The sequence below is a fragment of the Pyrus communis genome, chromosome 4 (genome assembly GCF_041283825.1).
Source record: "Pyrus communis isolate YQ-2024b chromosome 4, ASM4128382v1, whole genome shotgun sequence".
NCBI classification, from domain to species: Eukaryota; Viridiplantae; Streptophyta; class Magnoliopsida; order Rosales; family Rosaceae; genus Pyrus; species Pyrus communis.
Genome location: NC_142568.1, coordinates 23,963,736 through 23,975,028, shown reverse-complemented (window position 1 = coordinate 23,975,028; position 11,293 = coordinate 23,963,736). Strand labels below are relative to the sequence as shown.

Genomic DNA, 11,293 nt, shown 5'->3' with positions numbered 1-11,293 from the left:
AATTACCTAATTGGTGACAATATTGTTGGACGCGGGGTCCTCGGTCTGTCACTTTGAAAATTTCACATGGCATTAGAGCCAGGGTCAGGTAAGTTCATATTGCCACTTGGATAATACCAAGAAGAGTATAAAATACCAAGAAGAGTATAAATATGATTACCCACTATCTAATAACGAGACATTTTGTAATAAAACCCCACACCTGATGGATTGAGTAAGTGATGATAAATTCCACAAGCAATGAACAAAAAGACTGAATGTAAATCAAAGATGATTGTACTAAAGTTGGTAAGTTTGACATTATCACCTTGGGGGAAATCTTGCAAATCAAACCATTACAAAAACTAGAAAGCAATTGAGAAGCCAATCAGTTTTTAATCACTAGACATCCCAGCGACGCACAAACATAAATGGCAGATAGTACTGGCATTCAACACAGATCATAATCTAGTACACATAAATATAGTTTCAAATGGAAATAGTACACATAAATATTAGTTTCACATGGAAATATGTCTTAGTTCCTGGAATCCAAAGCCAAGATGGTGCTGAGATTCATGGGGTACATGTACTTTTCATCCCCTGTCATAATATTCTCAACGATCAGTCTGTTCCCCTTTTCGGACGGATGAAATGGATCCCAGAAAGCGTATAGGTCGCGGTTCGGGCACAAATTGGAAGCTCTTGTGCACAGCCCCAAGCCATTGTAAGGTCCTTGCCCACAGCATGCAATCTTTGATGTAGTAAATCCTGCACAACAAAAATTAAACAAGCAACTTTATGTCACCAACACGAAAAATGCATAGTAAGCGACAAAATGATTGGCAGGGTTGAAAATAAGCGTTGATTAGGAGATTCCTGAATAGGTTAATCTTTCGAACAAAACTTAATCCATGATCATAATATTAGGTCATGAACATAAAATTGATATAAATGTATATTGTATAATTAATTTACCAAATGCTTGAGGGTTCTTGATGAAGTCATTGCGGGTCTCCTGTACGTTGGCAGCAACGAACACATCAGAACCGAGTTGGCTGTTGACTGATCTCAGCATCTGAATGAGTTGGGGGTTGTACAGAGCCGCCGCTCGTTGCAGCTCTGCTGCGCATTCTCCGTTCCTGCTTCTCATGGCCAATTCAGCAGGCGCGCAGCCTAGCGGTCCTGTCCCCGTCACCAAAACCCTTCGTGCTCCAAGATCATACATTTTCTGTAAAGTTATGACACACAGAATGATCAATCTACACATAATTATAAGTCATTAACATGTGACATTGTCGCTTAGCTAGCAAGTTATTTTCGAACTTAGCCAAATTAGTAGTTGGTTACCAAGAGAATTTTTCGGAGCTCGGAAATGAGGTATCTGACATAGTCTGGCAGAGCAAACTGGCGAGATCTTGCGGAGAAAGGCACTAGGTAGTAGTTGTTGACAAAATCGTTGCCGCCGACGGTGAGGAGGACGAGTGCTTGATTTACGAGCTGTTTGGTCCGTTGAGGTCCGATTTGGGCAGACAACCTTCGCTGGTATTGTTGGAAGTTTAGCAATTGCGCTGGCATTCTGATTATATTTGCCTGAAAATTTCACAGATATCCATCCATTACTAGTTCAAAAAAATTTGTTGGTTGACAACTTTACCAAGGTAATTAATTTACTAGCATGTAGCACTTTTCTGCGCATGACGGGCACTAAAGAGCTAATCTCTCGCATGATCCTCTATTTGGTTTAAAAGAAAACTTACAAACTGAACCCCAGTGTCATTAAGAATTCCAATGCCAGCAGAGGCAAAGTTTGCACCAACTAGTAGCTTTTGCCCTGTGAGCTGTGGACTCAAGTATGGCAATGTAGGTTCTGCACCAAGCTTCTGACCTACACACACACACACACATATTAGGTCAATTCAGTACGTGTGAATAACGAGAAAAGAACCCGAAAAATCGGAAAGAAAAAGAGAATGGAAGAAAGCCTAACTGATATAGTCAGGAATGGTGAGGCCATTGGAGAAACGGCCGGTGGGTCGACGGGTGGGATAGTCAATGCCGTAAGGAGGAGAGTCGGCACGAGCACTGGTGGCTAAGTAGTTGTTGTTACCAGTGTCGACCAGTGAGTCTCCAAACACAAAAAAGGCACGAGCCTCAGCCCCATAACTCAACATTCCCAACGCCATGACCACACCAAAAATGGCCAATGAGCTAGCCATGGAATTGGCTTTTGACTTCTTGGGAGTAACCTAACGAAGAAAATAGAAAGGAGTTTGGACTAGATCTTTTCTTATGATTGGACAAAGATCACAGTGTTTGTGAGGAATTTTGAATAGATGAGAGGGCGGTTATATAGAGGTAGGGGTGTTTGACAATTGGAGCAAAATTTTAGGCCCACTTGTACAAAAGCAAAAGCTATATTGTAGTTTGTGTTTATGGCAATACCTTGTATGGTTGGCAATGCAAAAGAAAAATAAAAGCTAACTTTGACATTTCTGCTTCCTGTTCTAGTGATCAATTGAAGTGACTTTTCGACCAAGATTTAGGCTTTAGGTTAATCTACTACCAAGTCAACTCAGAAATGAGAAAATTTTGGTGTAATTGTCAGTTGGGTCAGGCTCATCAAAGTATGTCCTCGAATTGGAGAGAGACTACCTACACAATCCGTTACTATAAAGATATTCAAAACCATCAACGCATTAGTGCGTACACATAGAAAGTCAAAAATTCATTACAGTGCGTTATTGATTTAGAATCTGCCACAGTAGCTAGTGCAGGCAAGTCATGCTCCTGCAACTAAGGGTAAATACACACTATTATGTCTATAACCTGACGAGTGTTTTCGACACGACCATACACCCGATGACACAACAGATTTTCTAGACAAGCTATAGCACGCTTGCATCAAATCTATCAGATTTATAATAGTTAAAACAACTTAAATTAAACTTGCATATACGCTATTCAAGTTTGTTCTCTAGCTCACCTGCAACCTCGTTTTTACAGTTTTTGCTTTTCAAACCTTGTGTGCTAAAGGTCTAGTAGTGTTGGAAGGGATCAAATTAACCTGCTGCAGATAAATTGTTCTTATTTGAAAACACCAGTCTTCCATGAAGAAAGTATGTCAGTATTCCATGAAGAAAGTATTCCATGAAAAATTTGGTGTAATTGTCAGTTGGGTCAGGCTCATCAAAGTATGTCCTCGAATTGGAGAGAGACTACCTACACGATCCGTTACTATAAAGATATTCAAAACCATCAATGCATTAGTGCGTACATATAGAAAGTCAAAAATTCATTACAATGCGTTATTGATTTAGAATCTGCCACAGTAGCTAGTGTAGGCAAGTCATGCTCCTACAACTAAGGATAAATACACAATATTACGTCTATAGCCTGACGAGTGTTTTCGACACGACCATATACCCGATGACACAACAGATTTTCTAGACAAGCTAGAGCACGCTTGCATCAAATCTATCAGATTTATAATAGTTAAAACAACTTCAATTAAACTTGCATATACGCTGTTCAAGTTTGTTCTCTAGCTCACCTGCAACCTCATTTTTACAGTTTTTGCTTTTCAAACCTTGTGTGCGAAAGGTCTAGTAGTGTTGGAAGGGATCAAATTAACCTGCTGCAGATAAATTGTTCTTATTTGAAAACACCAGTATTCCATGAAGAAAGTTGGATTCCATCGTAAAACTAATTGGAAATAAGAGGAGTAGTTCAACCTCTTATAACTCCTTACAAGGTTTCTCCTTTCACCAATGTGAGACTCTTTTACCTTTAAATCCCCTCACACGCCCTCACAAGTGTAGCAAATTTTCAAGCCAAGCACATGAACAACAGGAATTGGGTGATGTGGAGCAAATGTGGCCGTTAGGCTTCACACGTGGGCCAACCTGCTCTGATACCCGAAGGAAAGTTGCGGTTCCACCTTAAACCAATTGGCAATGTTGCGAGTAGACCAACTTCTTATAAGCCCTTGCAAGGTTTTTCCGTTTACCGATGTGAGACTCTTTTACCTCCACATCCTCACATGCTCCCTCGCATGTGGTAACATTTTCAAGCCAAATGCTTGGCAACACGAATTGAGTGATGTGGAGCAAGTGTGGTCTTTGGGCTTTACATGTGGGCCAACCTGCTCTAGTACTAAGAAGAAGGTTGAGGTTCTACCATAAAACCAATTGGACAATATAGAAAATAACTCAACCTCTTATAATCCCTTGCAAAATTTCAAGTTTCACCGATGAGAAAACATCAAATTAATATGACAGCAATTCCACATGCAAGTAAACGGGACAGCTGGTGGTCAATTATTTGTGAAGAAATTTCCACGCTCTTGAATGACATTTCTTCTTAAAACTTTGCTTGTGACAATTACCATACCAACATCGCTATATCTAATGATAATTCAAATTTGGTGCCAGTAAATTAATGATTATGGCTGTGACCATGCATCCTTGGTTATAATTTAATTAGAAGCCATAGAATATAAGAAGCACCTATGAATATAACTTATGGACTTAAACTTTTTCACTCCCAGCAGTTTTGCTAACCTAGAAAACTTACCACCAGGGCATGTGACCAAAACTAATTGTTATCATATAAATGGGTCAATTATTTAGTCAACATAGTTCGTAGATGATTGATTGCAAAACCAACTACTCTCACAGCTCCAAACTCTTTTGCTAATCATTCTCAATTTCATATCATTATGGTCCTGAAAAAGTTGTTTATAATAATTATTGGTGATTGGAATGTGATTGAAACCCTAGATTCAATACAAAAGTATAGCTGCAAGCCTACGTGCTTTAGCATAATTTGTTTGCGAAGGAAATTGAGGTTTTACCATAAAATCAGTTGGCAATATAGAGATTGAGAGTAGTCCAACTCTCTAGCTACAAGGACATGCAAGCTTTAGTAAACTTCTGATATAAGATATTTATTCGTATTCCCACACACCCCCTCACGTGTGATGAATGTTCAAATCTAACATGTAGACATCACAAATTGGAGGACGTAGAGCACGTGTGTTATTGAGCTTCACACATGAACCAACTTGTTCTGAGATACATGAAAGAAGTTGAGGTTCCGCTATAGTACTATTAATAATATGGGAGTAGTCAAACTCCTTATATGTCCTCATAAGGCTTGGTCCTTTCTTGATGTAGGAGTTTTGCCTTTCACTGCATCTAGTTGAGTTGAGAAGGCGAAGAACTTGCATGAAGCAATATATATTTCTCGTCATGTCACGATGTATGCAAGTTTCTCTTGCTGAAAAGATACTTTATAACACAAGCGCGTTCTACTACTAAATAGATTTGTATTTGGGGACCCAGAATTTACTCCTCAAAATTATTGGTACGTCTAGGGTAATTTGCATGAAGTAATAATAGAGCTGAGGGAGCCTTCATAATACACCCTACTACACAACAACATCTTCGTACGAAATAACTTTGCTGGGAACGGTTCAACTAACAAAAAGAAAAGCCTTAGCTCTCCCGAGGGTTGCAAGTTTAGCTCTCCCGAGGGTTGCAAATTTTATTCAACTCTTTTTCTCTCAACCAACTTCAAATGCCAGAAAACACCAGTTACAAAACAAAGTCACCATGCTTCCTACAGAGTTACAACATTACATTCATAAACTTCAGGTGCAATAAAACACCATTGCAAGACCTAACATGTAGATAACGCACAGTAACAAGAGGATCAGGTTCATGCAAAGCTCGATCAAGGAACCCTTGTTGAGGGTTTTCTTCATCCAGTTGAAGATGAAAAACACAACGGTGTTGGTCACTTCAAAGAGTCGGAAAAGGAACTGGTTCTCGACAAGAGTTTTTGAAGGAGTGAAGTCCAGCATAGAGGGTTGCCGAGGCAATTAGTGCTGCATAATGCTCACCGTCCCGCCTTGCTCAGTTGAATGCGCTTCAGCCTATTTTGTCTCAGGTGCCAATGCCATGGCAACGGTATCATCAGAACATAAATGCAGAAGAACATCACAAGTTCACAACAATCATAATCTAAATATGTGGCGTTTCGGGTCCTTTAGAATAACATTGAAGAACTAATCTGTCCAAATTCTCTATTTCTTGAAAAACACATACACTTGAATGGCAAAAACAAAAAGAGAAGAGTAGCATCACAAGTTCACAACTTAGTCATTCAAATGTATAGAATCAATCAACGGTGTAAGTATCAAGTAACATATTCATAATAAACCGTTTATTTACTCGATATGTTTCCCAATCATTTAATTTATATGACCAAGATATGTTATTCGTAAGTGGAGGGATATATGTGCATCCCCCCTATCAAACCTGTTACATCAAAACTTTTCATTCACGAAAGGAACTAAATCACATCTGCTCTATTGATGAAACTGTATTCAAATACAGCAGTTAAACAAGTAGTCACAAATCTTGCAAATCCACTACATAAACGTCAGGTACCCGAAAACACCAGTTAATTAACATTATAAACTTCGGGTGTTCGAAAACACCAGTTACACAACAAGGTACCATGTTTCTACCAAGGTTCTAAAAAACGCTAGGTGCTAGTCAGGCGGCGGGTTAGCCCCTAACGCCTAGGCAGCTAGGCGTTGCCTAGGCGGCCTAGGCAAATTTAGGTAAATTTCTTGTATATCTTGTAAATAAGTGCATATTGACACTTACAAAAAATTTTACTTGTATGAAATCCATGGATAAGATAATAAAAGAATAATAAAATGCAAAAAGAGTATCCAACAAGTCCAAAATTTAAAAACACATTAAGCATATATGCCATATAACCATAGTGAGGAGTATTGTAGGATGACACATGTACAACAAGTTCACAATTTAAAACAACATAAAATGGAAAATAAGGAAATTTAGTAATGTAAGATACTTATCTTTAGCATCCGGAATTTAAGTTGATACACAACACACCTATTCTATAAAATTAACAAAATTTCAAGGTATAATTAGAACTTAGATTTTAAACAAATTTCACAAAAAAACAAAAGAAAAAAAAAAAAAAACCACCCAGCCGCCTAGCACCGCCTGGCCCGCCTAGGGCCACGTAGAGCCACCCCGATTTTTCTAGCCGTTGTGCACAAAATCGCCTCGGTTCCAAGGCGCTGCCTAGGGCGTTTTTTAGAACATTGGTTTCTACATAATTACATCACATTCATAAACTTCGGGTGCCCGAAAACACCAGTTAGACAACAAAGTTACCATGTTTCTTACCGAATTACATCATCACATTCATAAGCTGCAGGTGCACCAGGAGCAAGAAAACATATTCGCAACGCCTAGTATGTAAACAAGGCACAGTAAAGAGAGGAGCGGCTTCAATGTAAACTCGATCGGGGGAACCTTTGGTGAGGATTTTCATCATCCAAATGGAGATGAAAAACCCTGCGGCGTTGAAGACTTCAAAGAGTTGGAAAAGGAACTGGTTCTTAACAAGAGTGTAGACATCGAAATTTCAGTAAAATAAATGTTAACCAATGTATTAAAATTACAACATTTATTTACTTCACCAACCTCACACACTTACTTCACCCACTTCACCTACAACCTCCAACCTCCATTCACTTCACCTACAACCTCCACCCACTTCACCTACAACCTCCAACCTCCACCCACTTCACCTACAACCTCCATTCACTTCACCTACAACCTACACTCACTTCACCAAAAAAATGAATGGTGGTGATTCACTCTCAAAGCCTATAAATAGGCTTCTCCATCAAGAGGAAAAACACACCAAGAGAACCAATTCACAAATACATTTCTCTACTCCCAAAATGGAAGAGAATACTCCTCACACATCCAAAATCCTTGAAGCTTTGAAACTCTAAAGCTCTCAAGCATCCAACCCCCAAATTCCCAAGAATCCCGAAGAATGGAGAAAGCACTCTTCGTTCTTCGTCAAATCCTTGAGGCAATCATTCATCCAAGATCAAGCCCCGAAGGCCCTTGGATCAACAAACAACTATTCTTCAAGATTAAGCCTCAAAGGCCCTTAAAGATCCGTTCAACAACTGTTCATCCAAGATCAAGCCCCGACGGCCCTTGGATCAACAAACAAATCCACACATCTATTCTTCAAGATCAAGCCCAAAAACCCTTGAAGAAAACCAACTGTTCATTCAAGATCAAGCCCCGACGGCTCTTGAAGAAAACCAACCGTTCTTCAAGATCAAGCCCAAAAGCCCTTGAAGATCCGTTCATCACCGTTCTTCAAGATCAAGCCTAAAAGCCCTTGAAGATCCACTCATCCATCAACCTTCAAGATCAAGCCTAAAAGCCCTTGAAGATCCGCTCATCCATCAAACTTCAAGATCAAGCCCCAAAGGCCCTTGAAGAAACTTCCATCAACCTTCAAGATCAAGCCCAACGGCCCTTGAAGAAACTTCCATCAACCTTCAAGATCAAAGCCCCTAAGGCCCTTGAAGAAACTTCCATCAACCTTCAAGATCAAAGCCACGAAGGCCCTTGAAGAAACTTACAACTGTTCATCCAAGATCAAGCCTCGACGGCCCTTGGATCAACAAATCTACATCTTACGAAGATAGAATCAGAGGACCAAATTTGAGAGAGATCGTAACCCCAAAATCATTAAACACAAAATATTATTTTGTACACGTATTCTTGTTCCTCGTCGTCAGGAATTTTTCGTGTTCACACAAGAGCGCATGAAGCGTAAAGTCCAGCATAGAAGGTTGCCATGGCAATTAGTGTAGCCATAAACAACATCATCTCGCGTTGCAGACTTGCATTCTTCTCTGCCTCCAGCGCCATGGGGTTAGTATCATTGCTGCAATAGGCATGGGAAAATCAGTTGCAGATCGAAGGGAAAATGTAATCAAATTCCAGACAGCCTAGTAAAGAACATAATATTTACTTAAAAACATAATCGCATCAAATATATGCTATAACAGAGGAACATCACTAGTTAAATGAGAATATAAAACTGTGGTGTGTTCCGGATTCTTTTCGACTAACACAAAAGAACTAACCTCACCAAATCCTCATTTACTTTGGGAAAACAAGAATACGAACCTGTAAATCGTAAATTTTTTCGAGCAACACATACTTCATTGGCAAAAAAACCAGAGGAACATTGCGAGTTCACAAACTCATAATCTAAATCAATAGCATTCAACAATAAAACCAGTTGTATCTAAACCTGGCAAAGAACATACCCTGGTTTGCCAGTCAGCCTTCTGCCCCTGCGACCCAAGCCAACCAAAGCAGAATTTAAGGCCAATAGCATTTACTTCTAACTCTGAATAACAAATCTCGCCTAACCCTCTATTTTTCAAACAATGCATATACTTAGGGCTGGTTTGGTATTGCTGTGCTTTGAAAAAAAGCTGCTTCTGTTGTGCTGTGAAAAAAACGGCTGTGAAAAAAAGCCAGCAGAGTGTTTGGTAAACTTTTTTGTGAAAGTGCTTTTGGAAAAAAAAGCAGTATGATAGTGTTTGGTAAACTTTTATGTAAAACAGCTGTGACTGTGTAAAATGACCAAAAAGGGTATAATACTAGATGTGCCATTAATTTAATTTTCTTAACCAATAAAGGTGAATTACTAAATATACTTTATTTGTAAAACAAACATATTTATAAACTTTATCTTAAATATTAATTAGTATGACAAACTACTTCAATTGAAATATTTTAGACTGAATAGTTAGAATTCATTAGTACAATATTGTTAATGTACTTAAAAGTAATCTAATTAGATGCATTCATCAAACTTGCCGCTATTCTATTTCTTAATGCTTCTATCTCATGTGATCCTTCAACTTCATAATTTTGGTATTCTTCATCATCATCATCACTACTATCGCTCTCTTCACAATAGTCCCTAGGGTCATCAAAATGACGATCACGTTCAGAATACCTCCGTAGCATGGATAGAAAAACCCTTGTATCATGTGCAGTGCCAAATCATGAATCAAATCATGAATCACTATTATTGAGTAGAATCGGATCACAAATATTAGAAACAATAACGAGCTCAACTCGCAAATACAAATCATCCAAAATTACAGGGGAATAAAGAGAAACTGAAACAAGTGTGGCTTCCATCTGCACTGCTTTGGCTGTAGAGGCACAAGGACGATCCCTCTCTCTCCCTATCTACAGATAAATATATCTTATAACCGCTGTTCAATGCTTGGTAAACTTCCTGAGGACTTCAAAGTAATCGGGGAATGTTTTTCTGGTACAACCGGGATCCTTGATAGTAACTGGAACGTCTCCACAGGTAGCAAGAGAGAAAGCCATGGCCATTCGGTGGTCATAATACGTGTCTATTGCTGTCACGTTTAATTTTTCTGGCGGTGTGATTATGCAGTAATCTGGTCCCTCTTCAACAGTTGCTCCCAACTGAAGGGCCAAAGGAGCTGCCATAAGCAAAGCAGTCAAGTACTGACTACTAATTGATCCAGAGAGCTTCACCTGAAAACAACAGATAAAGTGTGGATTGAATTGATTAAGTGCATCAAAACTGCAGGCATTACAGAACAACCATAAATATACAAGACAATGCAAACCACACCTTCCCCCCTGGAAGGCCTCCCTTTCCAATCACACGGACAGGAGGGCAGTTTGTTCCAAGAAAACAATCAGCATCCACACCAAGCTACTTAAGACCATCAACTAATTTCCTTCTTTAGCTCATTGATCACAAATACATCGACTTAACAAATCCAAATTCTTTCAAAATTTCATCTTTTCTTTCATCACTCTAATGCACATCACAACAACTATCCTTTTGCATTTAAAACCTTGAAAACCGAAATACCCAGCATTATAAATCACCAAATTTGACTAAAAATTGAACAATATCCTAAAAGAAATTGAATCCAGACATCACCAACCCATAAAAGTAAGAGATTTTCAATAATCAACAGAGTCAACAACAAAATAAACATTAAATTAACAAATAAATGAATAATTAATCAGTTATGTAAGAAATCGGAAGTGTAAAACACACCTTGAGGGGTGGGTGGGGGGAGATCGAGATGGGGCATTGAGATTGAAGGCTGTAACGGAAGAAATCGGACTCGTGAGGGCAGAGAGCAGAAGAAGAAACTAATCGAAACGAAGCTACCAAGGCAGCGATATACAACAATATTACAGATTTATCCATAGACGGTGAACAACGATAACTAGTCGAATCGACGAATGGGAGGAGAAGAAGAAGGAAGAGGAGAACAGGGAAACGAAGAGGAGAACACAGGCGAGAAAAGGGCAAAATCGAAAAAATGGAAAAACCAAAATAAGGGTATGAAATTTTACGAGAAACAAAATCT

The 11,293-nt window shown here is 39.0% G+C and overlaps 1 protein-coding gene and 1 long non-coding RNA gene across 2 annotated transcripts; both read right to left on the bottom strand.

Moving 5' to 3' along the window:
* Positions 1–274: 274 nt before the first annotated feature.
* On the bottom strand, positions 275–2,312 carry LOC137723330 (GDSL esterase/lipase LTL1-like). Its single transcript, XM_068462495.2, has 5 exons — positions 1,970–2,312; positions 1,740–1,867; positions 1,330–1,572; positions 958–1,210; positions 275–750 (listed from the first exon to the last, which is right to left on the bottom strand). Exons 1-5 carry the CDS (start codon positions 2,196–2,198, stop codon positions 518–520), a joined length of 1,086 nt encoding a protein of 361 aa, XP_068318596.1. The 5' UTR covers positions 2,199–2,312; the 3' UTR covers positions 275–517.
* An 8,082-nt stretch (positions 2,313–10,394) lies between these two features.
* LOC148697675 (uncharacterized) lies at positions 10,395–10,812 on the bottom strand. The gene is made up of 2 exons (XR_015961916.1): positions 10,537–10,812; positions 10,395–10,436 (listed from the first exon to the last, which is right to left on the bottom strand). It is a non-coding gene; the product is annotated as an uncharacterized LOC148697675 (long non-coding RNA).
* Positions 10,813–11,293: the final 481 nt, after the last annotated feature.